Source organism: Chiloscyllium plagiosum, unplaced genomic scaffold, assembly GCF_037043375.1.
Source record: "Chiloscyllium plagiosum isolate Xiang-an unplaced genomic scaffold, Cpla_swu_hap1 HiC_scaffold_2, whole genome shotgun sequence".
Classification (NCBI taxonomy): domain Eukaryota; kingdom Metazoa; phylum Chordata; class Chondrichthyes; order Orectolobiformes; family Hemiscylliidae; genus Chiloscyllium; species Chiloscyllium plagiosum.
In genome coordinates this window covers 130,275,032-130,296,667 of record NW_028270140.1, presented here as the reverse complement: position 1 = coordinate 130,296,667, position 21,636 = coordinate 130,275,032, and the positions used below count along the sequence as shown (strand labels likewise).

Genomic DNA, 21,636 nt, shown 5'->3' with positions numbered 1-21,636 from the left:
TAACCTGTACTACTTTAGTGTAGTCCGAAGATGGGCAGGTTAGGTGCAGGTTAGGTGAATTGGCCATGCTCAAATTGCCCATTGTGTTCAGAGATGTGTAGGTTAGGTGCATTAGTCAGGAGTAAATGTGGAGTAATAGGGTAGGGTCTGGGTCTGGGTGGGTTACTCTTTGGAGGGTCAGTGTGGACATGTTGGGCCAAATGGTCTGTTTCCACACTAGGGATTCGATGATTCTGTGAAAACTAATGCATGCGAGAGCCGACCTGAGACATATTGAACAATGGCACAAAATGAGAAAGATTGAGCACAGAGGTTTTCAAATGCTGGATGAGAAGCCTTATTGGAGGAAATGGAAAATAGCAGAGATGTCCTGTGTCCATGTGGGTTCAGAAGACTTTCAGGTACTTGGTGTAAAAGTAATGGGAGCTGATATCGTGAATGTCAGTGAAAGAAATCAAATGCTAAAACTTATGTATTTTTGGCCAGGTCTGAGTTGTGTTTTTTTTAGGGAAGGTTTTCCACTGTGAATCATAGTGATTCTCTTGTTATATCCATTAGTAGCTATCCTATTGTGTGTCCTCACATCTGACTTTGGTTATACCTTATCAAGCATCATTCCCAGAACAAATCATCACTCACAAAATTAATTGGCATCCCTTCACATTAACCATATCTTTGAAATACTGTTGTACATCCAGACAAGCCTCTGTTCAAAGGATTTAAATGAAACAGGTAACCCCAAGAGGACTATTCTCTGGTACTAACGGGACAAACCCAAAGATGAAAACACTACATGACCAGACATGATAACGACCATACCATACATCAAAGACAGATCAGCGATAACAACCTGACCACTCAGATCCCTAGGAATCTTAGTGGCCCACAAACCAGTAAACACCTTCCATCAGCTCCTCACAAAGGTTAAAAACTCGACATCCACATCCAACAGGACGAACACTATCTACAAGATACTCTGCAAAGACTGTGAAAAACACCACATAGGACAAACAGGAAGAAAACTGACCATACAAGTGCATGAACATCAGCTTGCCACTGCCAGACATGACCAGCATTCTCTCATTTCCAACGACACAGACAACGAAGGACACAAATTCAACTGGGACGATGTAACCATCCTTGCACAGGCGAAACAGAGACACCCCAGAGAATTCATTGAGGCCTGGCACTCCAATTGGAACTTAATCAATACACACATTGAACTTGACCCTGTATACAAACTATTCAGGTACAGAACCAGAAGTACCAACAAACACAGGCACATAAATACCAGGCAGGACAGAGCACCAACACCTTATCAGAAGTGCACTGATGATGTCACCCAGTGAGGCGACAAAACTTGGCAGAAAAAGCGCATCGGCTTGGCGAACAAATCCACGACTTCCAGCACTGTCTGTCCAGAACTGTCATGTATGGTTCATGTGTTGCCCCAGACATGGCAGTTGGGAGAAATTTGTATCTTTCTTTGTAAGTAGGGTCGTGGTGATCCTGCTGGACTGGGTGATGCAGAGGCAGGATTTCCTCTTCTCCAGGACTAGCTGAGTAAAGACGACAACACCAGACCATGCCAGACTGACCCAAGGTTGCCACCCCTGTTAAAGCATTCTCAGCTGTCTCAAGAAATGCTCAGCAATGTAGGATGAAAGTCAATATCCTTTCCCACCCTGCTAGCATAAGTGCTACCAATTTGTTGGATACCTCGCACTCATTGTATCTCTGCTATTGTACTCATCTCTCACCAAGGCTCATGCTTTGCCACTCTCACTATTACTTACAACATCTTCCCTTACCCTCAGTGACCCACATCAATCCGCAACACCACATGCCCTCTGCGCATGCTATTCACTCGCATGGGACAACTCTCCGTGAGGCAAAGTCAACTAGCAACCAACTTGCAAGCAGCTGTTGACCCATTTAAATAGAGTTGATGGGAGGAATAATTTCTGATGCACAATACATTTTCAGTTGTCTGAGATTAAGAAGTCATAGCTGAAGCATTTTGCTGCAGAATAGCATCAGTGGTATCAACTCAGAAAACAGTGGAGTTGGGAGTGTAGTGGTATTGTCATTGGTCATGTAGTCCAAAACGCCAGGATAATGTTCTGGAATAAGGGTTTGAATCCTACCATGACAGATGGTTTTAATTCAATAGAAATCTGGAATTAAAAGCTAGTCTAATGGTGTCTGTGTAATCATAGTCGATATTTGTAAAAACCCATCTGTTTTGTGAGTGGCCTCCATGGGAGGAAATCTGCCATCCTTGCCTCGTCTGGCCTACATGTGACTCCAGATTCACAACAATGTGATTGACTCTTAATTGGGATAGCTAATTACTGCTGATCCATGTTGTGCTGCCTGCTTAGGAATGAATTTTTTAAAAATGGACTGTTTTTCATGCTTTGCCTGCTCTGCATCCTTCCAGAAGCTGTTCATTAGACACAGACTAACTGCTTCACAATGGCATCCAATGTAAAACAGCTCGAACTAGATGCACCTGCACCTGGCCATTTTACCTCATTATTTGGCATTGCAGGGCCCAAATAATTAGCAATGGTGGACTGTCAATTGAATGTTAATGCGTTACCTCAGTGATGTGCACCTAGTAATGTTGAATGGCTTCAGGTTTGTATTGGTATATTAGCTCATAATCTATGCTGACAATTCCCTTGAATCTGCTTTGTCATTACTGAAACATATTTTGGCTAATTTATGACCTAGCTCCATATAAGGACAAGGAGCAGGACAAGGCAATTCAGCCCGTTGAACCTTCTCCACCATTCAGTACGATTGTGGCTGATTTCAGCTTGGCCTCAACTCCACTTTCCTGCTCCCTCCCCATAATCCTTCAACCTTGCTAATGAAAAGTTCTCCTTAAATTTACTTAATTTCCCTGCATCCAGCACATTCTAAGGTAGCGAATTTTACAGATTCAGCCCCATTGAGGGAAATAATTCTTCCTTGTCTCTGTTTTAAATCTGCTACCACTTAGCCTAAAACTAATACCAAGGTTGCCCCAGTAGAGGAAATATCCTTTCTATGTCTACTTTGTCAATCCCCTTTAGCATTTTATACACCTCAATTAGATTTTCTCTTATTAATCTTGAGAGAACTGCCTCCAAAGTAACTACCTCCCTCTTCAGGTGTCACAAAGCCAGTCCTTTTTTCTATAAAATCTGTTCCTTGGCTCAAGGAGACTGTCCTTGATTTTTTTCAGTGGGGTAATAAACCAGGCGGGGCTCCAATCAGTCTGGTTTGGTACAGAGATGAAAAGGATTTTGAGAGGCCTTTTGTTTATATGTAAACAGATGAGACTTCAGGCCAAAGTGGTCATGCTTTAGAAGTGACCTGTATAAACAGAGGGGAGTGGTCAGCTCTCTAGTTAGCTGAGCTGAACTGAGCTGTTTTTAATTCAGTCTTGAACTGGGAAGTTCATCAGGGAGCTGTGTGGACACTCTCTCTCTTTTCTGCCCTTCAACTTCAACCTGTAAGCATGTGTTCCATTTATTGCTGGGTTTTAAAGGGAGTTTGCTTGTTGGGACTATTGTGTATATTCAGAACAGCATAAGTAAGTCTAGTTGGATAGATTGAATTCTGTAGGGGTTCTTTACTCTGCTCTTTGTGTTTCATAGTGTAATTTTGTGAGTAAATTTCTTTATCTGTTTTAAATTCTCGTAGTCAACCTAGCTATCTTACTCCGAGTAATTTCACTGTACACTTACTAAAACAAATTGCAAAGTTATGTCTAGGGCTGCCTGCTTAAGAATGTTTTGTGTCATCTGGCCTAATCCATAACAGATTGGGGGCTCTTTTGCAGGATTTTAAACAGCGAGTGCTAGTGTCTTTATTTCGGGTGTCGGTTTGGTTGGGTAGACAAAGCTTGGGATAGTAATGGCTTTTTCAGTCGCCAAAAGCTTTCTGGATGTGGGTGTGATGACTTTGGAGGTTTTGCAAAAAGTGAATAAGACCAAGTTGCAAGAACTAGCAGAGAGGCTGGAATTGGAACTGCCTGCTTCTGTGAGGAAAGGAAAGATCATTACAACAGTAGGACAGCATTTAAACTTGCTGGAGAAACCATCAGAATCTATAGAGATGGCAAGAATTCAATTACAAATGAAGCAGCTTGAGTTAGAGGTGAGAGATAAGGAAAGGGCAGCAGAAATGAAACAGTTTGAGTTACGATTAAAAGCAGAAGAGAGGGAAAAAGAGAGCAGCAGAACAGAGAGAAAAAGAGAGAGCTTTTGAACTTCAGAAACTGACACTTAAAAAGGAAAGTCAGCTGATAAAGGCTGAGGGTAGGCATAGTGAGGAAGAGAGTGAGGATGAGCAAGCCCCTGGTACTCAGAAGCCTAGTGAGAGACTGTTTAAATATGTTCAAGCATTGCCTAAATTTGATGAGAAGGATGTGGAAGCCTTTTTCATCTCATTTGAAAAGGTGGCTAAACAAATGTAGTGGCCAGTGACAATGTGGGTTTTGTTGATCCAAAAGAAACTTGTAGGTCGGGCTAGTGAGGTATTCGCATCACTATCAGAGTAAGTATCTGGGGAGTATGAGGAGGTGAAAAAAGCCATTTTAAGTGCATATGAGCTTGTACCAGAAGCCTATTGACAACATTTCAGGAATCTGAGGAGGGACCCTGGTCAAACCTACGTTGAGTTTGAAAGGATCAAACGGAGTAATTTTGATAGATGGATAAAAGCTTTAAAAATCAAGCAAATCTATGATGCCCTTAGAGAGGTAATTATTTTGGAGGAATTCAAAAACTCACTGCCTGAAGTAGTGCAAACTCATGTGGAAGAGCAGAGAGTTAAAACAGCAAGGTTAGCAGCTGAAGCAGCTCATGATTTTGAGCTGGTCCATAAAACTCAGTTTGGCTTCCAGAATCAATTTCAGTCCATGAGAGATAGAAATTGGGGTAAAGAGAAATCCTCACATGGAAAGGGAAAGGTAGATCTCAGTGAAGATCATAGGGATAACTTACCACAGGGTAAAAGAAAAACCCTTGAGGGGGACAAAGAAGTTAAAAGGTTCCGGTGTTTTCATTGTAATAAAGTGGGCCACACAAAATCTGTGTTGGTGGGCTAGGAGAAAGCCAGAGGTAGGAAAACCAGACAAGCCTGGACATTTTGATGGACTAGTAACAAAAAGCACAAGGGAAGTTAGACAACTGCCTCAGAGTGTACAAGATGTTCAGAGGTTGATTAAAGAGGAAGTGCCAGATCTGCTTAAAAAATATACATGCAAGGGTAAAGTTTATTCACACAGGCCAGGAGTTATAGGTAAGGAGGTTACAATATGAAGGGACACAGGATCCTCTCAGTCTGTAATGCTGAAGGATGAGGAGATATGCACTCCTGAGAGACTATTGCAAGAGAAGATACTGGAAACAGGAATTCATGGTGAGACAAAAGGTGCTCAGTTATGTAAAGTGAGGCTAGAGAGTCCAGAGAAGAGTGGAGAATTTGTAGTAGGACTTCTGGACAAACTCTCAGCACCAGGAGTACAATTTGTCCTTGCAATTGCAGATTCACTGGTAGACGTGCTGCCTACTCTAGTTGAAAAGACTGTGGAGACGCAGGCAACTGAAGACCTGGAGAATGTTTATCCAGGAATTTTCCCTGATGGTGTGATCACAAGATTATGGAAGCACAGGTTAAAGGAAGAGAGATCAAAAGGCACAGACAAAAAAGCTGACGTAGTGTCATCCGAACCTTGATTTGATCAGATAAGTGGAACAGAGAAGGAGCAAATAGGTAAACATGCCAGTATTTTAAGCTCAACTAGGCTGATTGAATTACAGCAGAAAAATTAGGAGTTAAAATAGGCATTTACTGAGAATAAAAGTGAATGCATGCCAGTGTGTTATTACTTAACAAAAGATGTCTTAATGAAGAAATGGAGGCCATCACACATTCAAGCAGATGAGAAATGGGCAGAGATTCATCAAATTGTTTTGCCAGTAGGGTATAGAAGGGAGGTGCTGCAAGTGGAGCATGAGCTACCACTTTGAGGTCATTTAGGGGTGAGGAAAACACAGGCTAAAATACAAAGACATTTTTACTGGACTGGACAACACAAGGATGAAGTTGAATTTTGCCAGACGTGTCATACATGCCAGTTAATCGGAAAACCACAGGCAGTTAGAAAACCTGTACCTTTAATACCTATTCCAGCATTTGAGGAACCTTTCACAAGAGTCTTGACTGATTGCGTACGTCCCCAACTTCAAACAACAAGTGTAAATAAGTATTTATTAACAATAATGGATGTGTTGACTAGATTTCCAGAGGCAATCCTATTAAGCAACATCACAGCTAAAAGGGTTGTAGATGAATTACTTACATTTTTTACTAGATATGAACTGCCAATAGAGATCCAGTCAGATCAAGGATCAAACTTCACATCCAAATTATTCAAGGAGGTTATGGATAACTTGGGAATAAAGCAATTCAAATCTATTGTGTACCATCTTGAATCACAGGGACCACTAGAGAGATGGCATCAAACACTAAAGACCATGTTAAGGGCTTATGGTCAGGATTATCCAGATGCTTGGGATAAGGGAGTTCCGCTTGTATTTTTTGTGATCAGAGATGCATGGAATGAATTGATCAAATTCAGTCCATTTGAATTAATCTTTGGACATGAAGTAAGAGGATGATTAAAATTGATTAAGGAGAAACTAATAAGTCAGAATTCAGACACCACTCATTTGGACTATGTATGAAGTTTTAAAGAATGATTAAATAGAGCTGGAGAGTTGGCTAGACAGCATTCAAAGGTATCACAGCATACAATGAAACAGGAGGTGGATGAGAAATCACAAATTCGCAATTTTGCAATTGGGGATAAGGTATTGGTGTTACTTCCAATAATAGGTGAGCCTTTAGTGAACCTTATCAAATTGAGAAAAAATTGAGTGAGGTGAACTACTTGATAAGGACTCCAGAGAGGAAGAAATCTCACACAGTGTGTTGTGTGAATATGCTCAAAAGGTATTTTGATAGGGAAGGAAAGCAAGAGGAGGTGTTAATGATTACAGCACAGAAGGAAGAACCACGTTCAGAGGATTCTGAATTGGACATTCTTCAGATCAAATTGGACAATAAGGAAGTTGTCAAACATTCAGATAAATTATTGAGTTACCTTCCACAAGAAAATCAAAATGGCCTGAAAGAGTTATTATTATCACATGGGGAGATATGCATAAATAAACTAGGAAGTATTAATTTAATTGTGCATGATGTAGATATAGGCGATGCTGTTCCAATTAAGCAACATCCTTATGGGCATAGCCCTTTAAAGCTGGCACAAGTTGAGAAGGAGATAGAGGGCATGCTCCAAGATGGCATAATCAAAGTGAATTACAGTGACTGGAGCTCACCCATAGTGATGGTGCCAAAGCCAGATGGTACCCAACGGTCATGTGTGGACTACTGCAAAGTCAATGCCGTTACAAAGACTGCTGCATATCCAATTCCACGGTTGGAGGACTGTATTGAAAAAGTGGGACAAGCAACTTACATTTCTAAATTGGACTTGCTCAGAGGCTACTGACAAGTACCTCTGTCAGAGACAGCAAAGGCTATTTCAGCTTTGGACTATATCAGTTTAAAGTCATGCTATTTGGTATGAAAAACGCTGCAGTCACATTTCAGAGACTGACTAATAAGGTCATTGCCGAATTACCCAACTGTGTGGTGTGTATTGATGACCTGGTGATTTTTTTTATCCACTTGTGGAAGGAACATTTACAGCATTTATCGAACTTGTTCAATCGACTTCGGAAGACCATCTTCGTGGTAAACCTAGCTGAAAATGAATGTGCCAAAGCCCAAGTCACCTTCCTGGATCATGTTATTGGACATGGACAAGTGCCCCCACGAGTTGCAAAAATGAAACTAATTGGGAGATTTCCCATACCGTTGACAAAAAAAGCAGTACTACAATTCCTGGGGTTGAATGGATTTTACCCAACATTTGTGCTGAACCTTAGCAGTGTGGCTGCTCCACTCATCGAATTATTAAAAAAGAGCAAGAAGTTTCAGTGGACAGCGGACCATCAAAAGGCATTTGACAGCCTAAACACTGTGTTACAACTGTCCCAGTATTGTCCACATCAAATTACATGAAGCCTTTCAAGGTAGCTATCGATGCCAGTGATGTAGCTGTCGGTGCGGTCTGCAGAGGGATGACATGGAAATAGAAAGACCCATCGGGTATTTTTCCAGAAAGTTGAACGTTCATCAACAAAAATATTCAACAGTGGAGAAAGAGACTTTAAGCTTGGTGTTGGCATTATAACATTTCAGTGTTTATATTACTAGCAATGCATCTGAGACAATTATATACATCGATTATAACCCATTGACATTTGTGGAAAAGTTTAAGGACAAAAATGCCAGATTGTTTAGATGGAGCTTGTTGTTGCAACCATTCAATTTGACAATTGTGCATGTGGCAGGTCAGGAAAACGTGATTGTCGATGCCTTATCAAGATTCAAATGAGATACGGAGGCGTTCGGTGGTGGGTGTACCGCAGCCTGAATCTGCATGTGGTTTTGCATGTTTATAGTTAATGTAGTGTATATGTGTGTTTAAACTACAACCAGGGTTTTGAAGGGTTAAAAATGAAGCCATCTTTTGGTATTGATGGTTCATTTTTTTAAAGGGGGAGATGTCACAAAGCTAGTCCTTTCTTCCCTAAAAGCTGTTCCTTGGCTCAAGGAGACTCTGTCCTAGATTTTTTTCAGAGGGGCAATAAACCAGGCCGGGCTCTGATCGGTCTGATTTGGTACAGAGATGAAAAGGATTTTGAGAGGCCTTTTGTTTATATGTAAACAGATGAGACTTCAGGCCAATATGGTCATGCTTTAGAAGTGACCTGTATAAACAGAAGGAAGTGGTCAGCTCTCTATTTAGCTGAGCTGAACTGAGCTGTTTTTAGTTCAGTCTTGAACTGGGAAGTTCAACAGGGAGCTATGTGGAAACTCTCTCTCTTTTCTGCTCTTCAACTTCAACCTGTCAGCATGTGTTCCATTTATACTGGGTTTTAAAGGGAGTTTGCTTATTGTGAATGTTGTGTATATTCAGAACTGCATAAATAAGTCTAGTTTGGATAGATTGAGTTCTGTGGGGGTTCCTTATTCTGTTCTTTGTGTTTCATTGTGTAATTTTGTGAATAAATGTCTTTGTCTGTTTTAAAATCTAATAGTCAACCTAGCTATCTTACTCTGGGTAATTTTCACTGTACACTTATCAAAACAAATTGCGAAGTTAGTTCTAGGGCTGCTTGCTTAAGAATGTTTTGAGTGGTCTGGCCTAGTCCATAACACAAGCAAGGGAACCACAAGTATATGCAATACTCCAAAATAAAAAGGTGTGGTCTCATTTATGCCTTATACTGTTGTAACACTTCCCTACTTTAATACTGTTAAAAATCACTCAGCACCAGGTTATCGTCCAACAGGTTTATTTGGAAGTACTAGCTTTCAGAGCGCTGCTCCTTCATCAGGTAACTAGTGGGGCTGGATTATAAGACACAGAATTTATAGCAAAAGATCACAGTGTCATGCAATGCATGCAATGAGGTGGCATGGTGGCTCAGTGGTGAGCACTGTTGCCTAACAACACCAGGGTCCCGGGTTCGATTCCAACCTTGGGTGACTGCCTGTGAGGAGTTTGCACATTCTCCCCATGTCTGCGTGGGTTTCCTCCCACAGTCCAAAGATGAATTGGCCATGCTTAAATTGTCAATTAGGTGCATTTGTCAGAGGGAAAAAGGGTTTGGGTGGGTTATTCTTCGGAGGGTCGGTGTGGACCTGTTGGGCCGAAGGACCTGTTTCCACACTGTAGGGAATCTAGTCTAATTACGTATTAATGAGCCAAAACTTGCACCCTCATTCTAAAAGTTGAAAGTCCTAACAGCAATTGAGGTTTGTTCAATATATCACTGTGACCTTTTGCTATACATTCTGTGTCTTATGATCCTGCCCCATTAGTTTCCTGCTGAAGGATCAGCGCTCTGAAAACTAGTGCTTTCAAACAAACCTGTTGGACTATAACCTTGGTGTTGTGAAATATTTTACTTTGTTTCCATTGTCCAACACCTGCACCTCCACATCATACTTTTATACTCTAATTCTTTAGCAATAAATGCTAGAATTCCATTTGCCCTCCTTATTACCTGCTGTACCTGTATGCTAGTTGTCTGCGATTCATGCACAAGCACATCTAGATCCCTCTGCACCAAAACATTATGAAGTTTTTCTCCATTTCGATAAATACGTTGCCTTTTCATTCTTTTGAGCAAAATGAATGACCTCACACTTATCCATCTTAAACTCCAGTTAGCAAATTTTGGCCTATTCCCCTAACCTATCCATATCCATTTGTAGATTTCTTCTCTATTGCAATCTATTTTCCCACCTATTCAGTGCATTCAGTAAATTTTACTATTGTACCTTCTACTCCTGCATCCATGTCATGAATACAGATTGTAAATAGTTAGTTACATTTTTCCAACCAGAAAAAGACCCATTTATCTTGATGTTATGCTTTCTATTGGGTGGCCTATCCTCTATCCAAGCAAATGAATTACCCCTACCCATGTGAAATTACCTTGTCTATCGACTTCTTGTGCTGCATCTTATCAAATGTAATCTGGACATCCAGATATAGTACATCTACAGGATGCCCATTATTCACTTTGTTCGTTACATAGAGTCATAGAAATGTACAGCATGGAAACAGACCCTTCAGTCCAACATGTCCATGCCAACCAGATATCCCAACCCAATCTAGTCCCACCTGCCAGCACCCAGCCCATATCCTTCCAAACCCTTCCTATTCATCTTAAAAAAACACTATGAAATAAGGCATACACAATTTATTTTTCATAAATATGCTGAATCTAATGGATTGCGCTTTAACTTTGCAACTGTCATATATTACTTCCTTAATAATGGATTCTATTCTGAACAAGAGACATTAAACTAACCAGTTTATGGTTTCCTACTTTCTGCTTCCTCCCTTTTTGATACCTTTGTCCCAAATCCATTAATCTTGTATTTCACAAAATTCCAGAAATCTCATACTTTAATAAGTAATCCAGCATCAATTATCATTTGCAGAAAAGAGTTCTAAACTGTGTATGTGTCAATCTATGTGTGTCAAGGTGATTCCTAATTCCATCCCTGAAATTAGATTATACCCCCTGACTCTAGACTTCTAAACCAGCAGAAATAACTTACCTCAATCAACCTTCTCTGTTGCTTTTAATATTTTAAAACCTTGATCAAAATATGCTTAACCTTCTAATTTGTTGAGAACGTAATCTAATTTGCACAATCTTTCCTCCTTATTTAACCCTTGAAGTCCAGGTATCATTCTGGCAAATCAATGCTGTGCTCCCTCCATGGTCAGTACTTCTATCCTAAAGGATACCTTGTTGACACTGCTCCGAGTATTCCACATATTGGTCTATCCAGAACTTTGCAGTAGCTGACTCATGACTTCTGTCTCCTTATATTAAGTCCTTTAGGCACGAGGACCTGCATTCTGTCAGATGTTTGGATTATTTTCAATACCTCTTTGTACCATTCTAATATCTTACATACCTAGACCTGCATTCTCTCCTTAGCCCCCACACACCCAGGCCAATTTGTCTGGAACTGCACTTTGTCAGCTTTTCACCATTTAGAATATACCATGTGCCCATCCATTACAGATCATAAGTTTCTCTGTATTGGAATTTTTTCCCACAGTTTTGTTCATTCACTTAATCAATCAATACCTTTTTATAATTTTGTAATTCCATTCACATTGCTTATAATGCTGCCTAATCTGTGGGTCACTGGCAAATGTGGATATGTGGCTTTCTATCCCATTATCTAAGTTGTTCACAAATATCGTGACGAGTTGAGGTCACAACACAGAGTCTTGTGGGACACAACTAGTCCAGTGTGGCCAATTAGAGTACAGGTATCTTTAATTAGCCTACTCAGACATGTTGAGACACACCACTGGAGCAGGTGGGACATAAACCCAGCCTCCTGGCCATGAGGTAGGGACATGACAGCTGTCCCACAAATGCCCTCATCAATTATAGTATATGCTCATTAATGCTTTTCTCTGCCTCCTGTCAGTCAGCCAATTTTCCTCATCAAGATCAATAATTTGCCTTCAATTCCATGAGCTTTGACTTTAGCTAACACTGTCTTATGAATAGTTTCATCAAATGTGTTCTGAAAATCCACATTAGTAATAATGATAAGACATTTCCCTGCCCAATAATTCAATAACCTTTTCAAAATATTTAGTCAGATTTGTCAGGCTTAGTTTAGCCTTCAGGAATCCATTACACCCTACGTTTAATTACGATTCTAGTAATTTCCATAAAAAACAGACATTCAGCTAATTGATTTGTCATTACATTTTTCAACCCTCCCTCACCTTTCTTATGGTGGCATAGTCAAATATGCACTTTTCATTTCTAAATGAATGACTCTCAAATCAAGGGAACTGTGAAAAATTATCATTAGGACTTACCAACTCCTTTAGAACTTTTGAAATATGTGTCATTTAAGTCTGGAGATTTCTCACTCCCTAGTGTCATTATATTGTTTTTTTGTTTACATTAATTTTGCCACATTCTTGGTTGTATTCAATGTTAGTTTTCTTGACAGCTCAGCTATGTTGGCACTGTCATGTGACTCAGTTACACTTTCATCTCTGAGTCTGAAGATTATGGGTTAATGTTCTACAGGGATTGAGCACAAAATTCATACAGACATTCCAGTGTAATACATTTTTTTGTTCGCTATTGCAATGTAAGCATCACTTGGCTGGGACAGAATTTATTGCCCTCCCCTTTAGGTGGTGAGTTACCTTCTTAAACTGCTGAAGTCCATTTAGTGTACGTAGGTCCATAATGCCATGAGGAAGCGTGTTCCAGGATTTTAACCCAGTGACACTGAAGGAATGATATTATTATATTTCCAAGTCTGGATGATGAGTGGCTTGGAAGGGAACTTGCAGCTGGTAGTGTCCCCATGTATCTGCTGCCCTTGTCCTTTTAGATGGTGGTGATGGTGGGTTTGAACTGTGGTGTTTAAGGTGACTTGTTGATGTATATCTGCAGTGTGTTTTGTAGATGGTTCATTCTGCTGCTACTGAGCAGAGGTGATAGAGGGATTGAATATTGTGAAGAGGTTGCAAATCAAGTGAGCTGCTTTGTCCTCTATGTGTCAGGTCTAGGTGCATACGTCTAGGTAAGTGGAGAGTATTTCATCCTATTATTGACTCATGTCTTGTTATATTCATAGTTAAGCATAGAAAAATGCCATTCAGCCTATAAAATCTGTGCCAGTCAAAAACAATCATCTATTATAATTTCCAGCACCACTGTATATAGTTTGCAGGGCCTGTGGAGCCAGAAGGTGAATTCTTCACTGCCTCTGCCCTGCTGTTGTTGCCACAGTATATATATGACTGGTTCAGTTCAATTTTTGGTCAATCTTAACCTCAAGAATGGTGATACTGGGGGAATTCAGAGATTGTGATACTATTGAATGTGAAGAAATAATTATTAGATTCTCTCTTGTAAGATGTAGTCATTGTCTGGCTCTTGCGTGGTACGTGCCCAAACGTTGATAATGTCCTTGTCTTGCTGCATTTAGTAATGCAGCTTTAGTATCGAAAGAGTTCGAAACTGTGCTGAAAATCAGCAAATGTCCCCTCTTCGGACCTCATGAAGCAGGAAAGTCATTGACAAAACAGTTATGCCTAGGACTCTATCCTGAGAAACACCTTCAGAAATGTCCTAGAGCTGAGATAACTGACCTCCAATCACCACAATAATTTTCCTGTGAGCCAGGTATGACTCCAACCAGTGGAGACCTTACCCCCTGCTTCTCATTCACCCCAGTTTTGTCAGGGCTCCTTGATGAAATGTGGACTTGATGTCAAAGTCAGTTACACTTACCTCTTCTCTGGAACTAAGCTATTTTGTCCATGCTTGAGTTAAAGCTGTAATGCAGTCATGTTGAGTAGCCCTGGTGGAATCCAAACTGAGCATTAGTGAGCTGGTTATTGCTGAGCAGGTGCTGCTTGATAAAACTGTTGATGACACCTTCCATCACTTTATTGATGATTGAGAATAGACTTATAGGGCAATAATTAGATAGGTTGGATTTGTTTCACTTTTTACTTACAGGATAAATTCCTCAGCAATTTTCTACATTGTCAGCCAATGTTACAGCTCTACTGGAACACCTTGGTGAGGGGTGCAGCATGTTCTGGAACCTTGGTCTTCAGTATTATCGCCAAATGTTGACAGGGCCCATATCCTTTGCAGTACGTAGAACTTCTAGCCATTTCTTACTATCTTGTGGAGTGAATAGAATTGATTGAAGAATGGCATCAGTGACTTGGTGATCTCTGGAGGAGCTGAAAATGTGTTGCTGGAAAAGCGCAGCAGGTCAGGCAGCATCCAGGGAACAGGAGAATCGACGTTTCGGGCATAAGCCCTGAAGAAGGGCTTATGCCCGAAATGTCGATTCTCCTGTTCCCTGGATGCTGCCTGACCTGCTGTGCTTTTCCAGCAACACATTTTCAGCTCTGATCTCCAGCATCTGCAGACCTCACTTTCTCCTCAAAGATCTCTGGAGGAGGCCAAGAGAGATCATTCAGTTGGCACCTCTTGCTGAACAATGCCTCAATCTTATCTTTTGCACCCATGACCCCTCTGCCCCCACCCATCATTAAAGATGGAGATATTTGAGGAGCTTGATCCTTCAATTTTTAATTAGCCACCAACGTTCGTAGCAACAGAACTGTAGAGGTTAGATCTAGTCCCTTGGTTGTGGAATTGCTCAGCAACTGAAGGAGTGCAGTATATTGGAAGTGCTGGCTTTCAGATGAGGCATTAAACTGGCCCAATCTGCTCTCTCAAGTGGACATGAACATTTCCTCAGCACTCGTTTGATGAAGAGCAGGGAAGTCACCCTTAGTGTCCCAAATTAACAACATAAAAATGGATTATCTGGTCATTATTACATTGATGTGTGGGTGAACGTGCAGCAGCTTGGTCGCCACATTTCCTACATCACATTGCAGCTAGAAGTTGTTCAATTGCTGCAAAGCCTTTGGAACAGCTTGCAATCATGTAAGATGTTACATACAAGTCTTTTTTTTCTGTGGATAAGTTGATTCGTTCCTAGGATATGTGCATCACAGGTCAGACCAACATTAGTTGTCCATTCCTAATTGCCCCTTGAACTGAGTGGCTATCTATGCTATTTCAGAGGTCTGTTAAAATTCAACCTTATTAATAGAGGTCTGGAGTCACATGTAGGTCAGATCAGGTTAGAAAAGCAGACTTTCTTCACTTTAATGGAACAGTTGAATTTTTATGACAGCTGATGATTGCTTACGGTCACTATTACTGATACTGACTTTCAATTCCAGATTTATTAATTGTAATTTAAATTCCACCAGATGTTTTGGTGGATTTGAATGCATACCTCCGGAGGATCAGCCGAGGTCTTTGGATCACCAGTCTGGTTTCATTAACAATATGCCACAGTCTACTTCACATGCTAATGTAAAGTAATTATTTAACAGAAGACCACAAGACCAAAATTGGCGAATGGAAGCATAGGTGGCCATTACCAATTAAGTCTGCTCTGCCATCCAGTGAGATCATTGCTGATCTGATAATGTTCAACTTCACTATTCTGCCTTTTTACCATACTCCTTGATTCCCTAACTGTTTAATACTCTGCCCATTTCAGCTTTGAATAAATTTAATGACCCATTCTCTGTAGCCTTTGTGGTAGAGAAAACAGATTCACTACCCTCAGAAAATCAATTCTTCCTCATCTCTTTCTTAAATGGGAATCCCTTCCTTTGTGATTATACTCATCATGTGCATTATTTCTCAATTTTTACGATAGGACCTGTGCTTTGCTTTTGCACTTTTGTGTGCTTTCTTTGTTTACTTTATCTCTCACCTCTTATTATATGTTTTGACAAGTAGAATGTGTGTCATTTGGAAGTCATGATTAACTTTTTAAATTTCTCCCACTGATATTTTGTGATGTTACTCATTGACCATTTTGCTCTATTTGCTGAAGATAGTCTCTATTAAACTCAGCCTTATCTACTTCTAGAATATGAGCAATAACTTTGCATTTATAAGTTTTAACTATTAGTTGCCCTGATCTCAAGTGAAATATGCTTTGTGGTTATACGTAGAGAGATCTGCTGACATTTCCGCCACCTTCAAATGGACCCCACTACCAGACACACTACCTCCGCACCCCTTTCCGCTTTTCACAAAGACTGTTCCCTCCACGACTACCTGGTCAGGTCCACGCACCCAAACAACCCACCCTCCCCTCCTGGCACCTTCCCCTGTCACCACAGGAATTGCAAAACCTGTGCCCACACCTCCCCCCTCACCTCCATCCAAGGCCCAAAAAGAGCATTCCACATCCATCAAAGTTTCACCCGCACTTCCACACATGTCATTTATTCTACTAATTGCTCCCAATGTGGTCTCCTCTACATTGGGGAGACTGAACACCTTCTCGCAGAGCACTTCAGACAACATCTCTGGGACACCCGCACCAACCAACCCCACCACCCTGTGGCCAAACATTTCAACTCCCCCTCCCACTCTGCCAAGGACATGCAGGTCCTGGGCCTCCTCCATCGCCACACCCTAGTCACCCGATGCCTGGAGGAAGAAAGCCTCATCTTCCACTCAGGACCCTCCAAACCCATGGCATCAATGTGTATTTCACCAGTTTCCTCATTTCCCCTCCCCCACCTTACCTCAGTTCCAACCTTCCACCTCAGCACCATCCTCATGACCTGGCCCACCTGTAAATCTTCCTTCCCACCTATCCGCTCCACCCTCCTCTCTGACCTTTACCCCAACCTCCATCCACCTATTGCACTCTCAGCAACCTTCTCCCCAGCCCCACTCCCCTCCCCTCCCATTTATCTCTCCACCCCCGAGGCTCCCAGCCTCATTCCTGATGAAGGGCTTTTGCCTGAAACGTCGATTTTCCTGCTCCTTGGATCTTGCCTGACCTGCTGTGCTTTTCCAGCACCATTCTAATCTTGTATAGTTCTACAGTCAGTCCTCCAGTATTTTCTCAAGCCATTTATCTTTTATCACTTGTAAGAATAGATGGTCAGCAGTGTGTTAATATTCAAACATTGGAGTCACCTTTAGCAGAACCTGTCTTGTACTCACCTGACATCCATGTAATAGACATGTATGATGCATTATTTCCTAGAAATGACTCCAGTAGAATGGTGATATTTCTTGACCACCACCCACTGAAAAGACTGTTCTAGATGGGTCCCATGAGAAGACAATACAGATTAATCCTCACAGTATAATGTGAACATCACCACCATATTTGCATTAAAGATGTGCAGCTGTAATTCCATATTCAGTAATAATCCTGAGTATGACACCAAATTTACAGGAGACCAACAACAAAACTAAATTATGAAAAAAATCAACAAATTATCACAAAAAAGAGAAAAAAGAAAGACCAGATGACCATAAAAATTAAGAACATGAGTAGGTTGTTCGGCCCTTCAAGCCTGCTCCACCGTTCAATAGGATCATGGCTGATCTGACATTCCTCACATCTATTTTTCTGCATTTTCCCTGTAACCCTCGATTCTGTACTGATCAAGAATCTGTCTATCTCAGCCTTAAATATACACAGCTCTCTGTGACAAGGAGTTCCAAAGACTCTCAGTCATCAGAGAAGGAAGTCCTCCTCTTCTCAGTCTTAAATTGGTGCCCCTTTATTCTGAGACTATGCACTCTTGTCCTTGATTCTTCCATGAGGGAAACAACCTCTCAGCACTTACCCTGTCAAGCTCCTTAAGAACATTACACATTTAAATTACAGGACCTTTCATTCTTCTAAATTCCAGTGAATAGGGTCCCGACCCAGTTAATCTTTGCTCTTAAGACAATCCTTTCATAGCAAGGACTGCAGAGACAAAGACTTGCATTTATCTTGCTTCTTTCACAACCTTAAGACATCCCAAACACTCTACAGTCAGTGAATTTCTTTTAAAGACTGGTCACTGTTGTAATGGAGAAAGCACAGCAGGTAGCTTGCATACATCAATGTCCTACAGGCAGCACTGAGACAATTGCCAGATAATCTGCTTCAGTGACATTGATTGAGGGTAAATGTTGACCACGACACTTAGAAGAATACACCTGCTGCACTTTGAGTAATGCCATGAGGCCTTTTATGTGTACCTAAATAGACACATGGAAAAAATATTTTCTATATCAACCTGTTGTGGAGTTGTTATTACACACCGCTGCAGCACCTCACATTTGTCTAAATTAAAGTCCATCTGCCACTCCTCAACCCATTGGCCCATCTGATCAAGATCCCATTGTAATCTGAGGTAATCTTCTTCGCTGTCCACTTCACCTTCAATTTTAGTGTCATCAGCAAACCTATTAACTATACCTCTTCTGTTTACATCCAAATCATTTACATAAATGAGGAAAAGTAGTGGACCCAGCACCGATCCTTGTGGCACTCCACTGATCACAGGCCTCCAGTCTGAAAAGCAACCCTCCACCACGACCCTTTGTCTTCTAACATATCCAAATGGCTACTTCTCCCTTATTCCATGAGATCTAACCTTGCTTATCAGTCCATGGGGAACCTTGTTGAATGCCTTACTGAAGTCCATATAGATCATGTCAACTGTTCTGCCCTCATCAGTAACTCTGTTACTTTTTCAAAAAACAATATCAAGTTTGTGAGACACGACTGAAAGGCATGGACACTAACCTTCAAATTCAAGTACCCTCCACAGGACAAAGTTTGGATAAGGAATCTAGGGTTATCAGGGCACATGGACAGATGAGATTCAAAACACAAACAGATCAGTCATGATCTTAATGAATGGAGAAATCGGGCTTGAAGGATTCAATGGCCTACTGCTAGTCCTATATTGTATATTTGTACAAGTTTGCTTTCCATAAGTGTTATGATTATTTTTTGAAAAGGTTTCAGAACTGATGAGAGTAATTTAGCAGTAGATCTCCAAACGTATTGCAATCACATGTTAAACATTAGTATTTTTGAAAATGGTGTACTGTTTAGAAAAATGCAGCCACAGCTTTTGTGCATTGATAAAGTCATTTGGTAGCACAGAACTTGAGTAGTACTGAATAAAGCCAGATTTTGCGAGACACAAAGCTTCCACAAAACGGGTCGTTTTTCATGCATTATTTGCAGATGGAAGAAAATAGCATGTTTTCGGGAGTGCCTTGCTCAAACACCGTCTAAAACGATTAACATAAACTGCTCTGAGACAGGGAGCAGTCTGGTCGTCGGTGGAGAAAACGTCAGCATTAGGCAGAAGCCTGTTTGTTTTTTTTTTCAGCCTTTAAGCGAAACTCAGGTGTTAAATTTTTAATTGTGCGACAGGAGGAAAGTGCTGGGATCCAGTGAGGGAGCAGCCAAGCCTTGTTGCCATGGCAACAGGTGCAGCAGGCCGCCCACTAGCGTGTCAATAGCCATTATTGGAAGGAGTTTTCAAACATTTGCCTACCAGATCACAATGCAAATGGTCACACCTCTATTGTCTTTATATGGCCTGCGCATTCTGGGTAAGAAGGCAAAGTGAATATATCAGGAGGGTGCACTGAAGAAATGTCTCAGACTCTTCACTGGGGATTAAAGCGTCTGTGGAAAGCCAAGATATGAAGGATTCTGTTTCCTTGCTGCTAAATGTAGCTGTGTGCTGAGGAGCTGCGCGGGGATTTCAGACAGAGTGGAAATGTTGGAAGGCCAGGAGAGAGGAGGTGAACTGTTTTAAGCTGGAACAACAGATAGCATTGAGTCATGATGTCATATGTTTAACAGCTGCTCATGGCTGTTTGTGTTGTGTGTGTCTATCAGGGATTGCAAACCTAAAGGAAACCAGTCCTGAAACAGAGAGAGAAAGTGAGAAATAATATCTTAAACGTTCGTGATCTGAAACCCAAGAATCGGGTTAATTTATGGGCAATTGTTTTGCGTGAATTCTTTCTCTCTCTCTCTCTATTCTCTTGTCGATTTCCAGCATTTTTTTTCTATGCGCCACCTCAGGGTCCCCATTTTGCCTTTCAGAAAAGCTGCAAAGAAAATGAACAAATCAGGTATAATTTAATACGCGTTCGAGCCTCCTTTGAGGTTCAGTGAAATGATTTTGGTGCGTTCACTGACTGCACCCTCACCCTGATGCAGTATTTGATCTGCTGCATCAGTTCTCTGGGCTGCAGAATTCAACGTTCTTTAACTGGGATTGATCTGTCAGTTAGTAAAGGATAATGTTTGTTGATATTGAGATTATCATAAATAACAACCTTGTGCTTAGTTCGATTTTTAAGATTAAACGTATTCTTTAGAATTTTTTTCTGTGTGGTTTTCAAGTTTCTACTAATCGAGGGTATTCTAATTAAAAAGAACAAGTCTGCACTTGCTACTCGAGCATTCCTAATTCAAGCCTGTCTTTCAGTGTATTTTCCAGGTTTGGGGACCTAGTTTAGTGTATCACAAGTTGCCCAGCATAAGCAAACTTTCTCTTTTAAGGTGTAAGGTTTTTTTGGTGCAGGGCAAGCAATTGCACAATTTTTTTGGCATGATATGTGGCAAAAATGTTGGAGTCTGGGAATCCCTGTTGCACAGACTTTAAAGAAAATGTGCATAAATCAGACAACTTTAAAGTGAACTTTAGCAGTAAGGTGATTCCTTGTGTTTATGTCTTCTTGAAGTGCATCGTACACTTGATTTAGTGCTTCGACATTGCTTTAAATGGAGATTTAAAATATGTTTTGTATGAATGGCAGTAGGTAGAGGTAAATCTGTTCTTTGCTTTTCTTCCATTTGTGAGAATCTCTAGCACACTGGGATTACATAAGTGTCCCTTTTTTGATTCTGTTGTGACCATGTAGATTCTCTTTTTTATACTTGGTAATCTGTATTGTTCCCAATTTAAGCAAATCTGAATTCTCATCCTGGTTTCCAAATTCCTTCAGGCGTTCCCCCACCCTATCTGTTACCATCTCAAGCCGATAATGCCTGAGATATCTGCAGTGCTCCAAGTACAGCCTCTTGAGCTTTATTACATTAAAGGAATGATATGGGTGGGCAGCACAGTGGCTCAGTGGTTAGGACTGCCTCACTGCACCAGGGACCTGGGTTCAACTCCAGCCTTGGGCGACTGTGGAGTTTGCACATTCTCCCTATGTCAGCATGGGTTTCTGCCAGGTGCTCCGGTGACCTCCCACAGTCCAAAAATGTACAAACTAGGTGGAATGGCTATGTAAACTTGCCCATAGTGTCCAGGGATAGATGTGTAGGTTAGGTGGATTAACCATAGAGAATGCAGGATGATTGGGTAGAAGGGTCGGTACAGATTCGGGCCGAATGGCCAGCTTCTACAATGTAGGGATTCTATAATTCTGTGATTCTCGGATTCTATAATTCTGTGATTCTCTGATTCTATAATTTAATTACAGGTCATCACTGTAGCTGTTCCACTGCATTGGCACCAAAAGATATTAA

General features: G+C 41.0%; 1 protein-coding gene across 6 annotated transcripts in view; it reads left to right on the top strand.

The window, feature by feature from the left end:
- LOC122557644 (storkhead-box protein 2-like) overlaps positions 1 to 21,636 on the top strand; it is a 328,439-nt gene that overhangs the window by 246,268 nt on the left and 60,535 nt on the right. The window contains exon 1 of one of the 6 annotated variants that reach the window (XM_043705473.2): positions 19,609 to 19,697. The exons of 4 other annotated variants lie outside the window; for them this stretch is intronic. In XM_043705473.2, the coding sequence (XP_043561408.2) occupies positions 19,649 to 19,697 (49 nt within the window). In that variant the 5' untranslated portion in view covers positions 19,609 to 19,648. Of the gene's footprint in view, positions 1 to 19,608; positions 19,698 to 19,738; positions 19,893 to 21,636 lie in introns of those variants that run through there. One more of the 6 variants, XM_043705481.2, reaches the window with a different exon arrangement.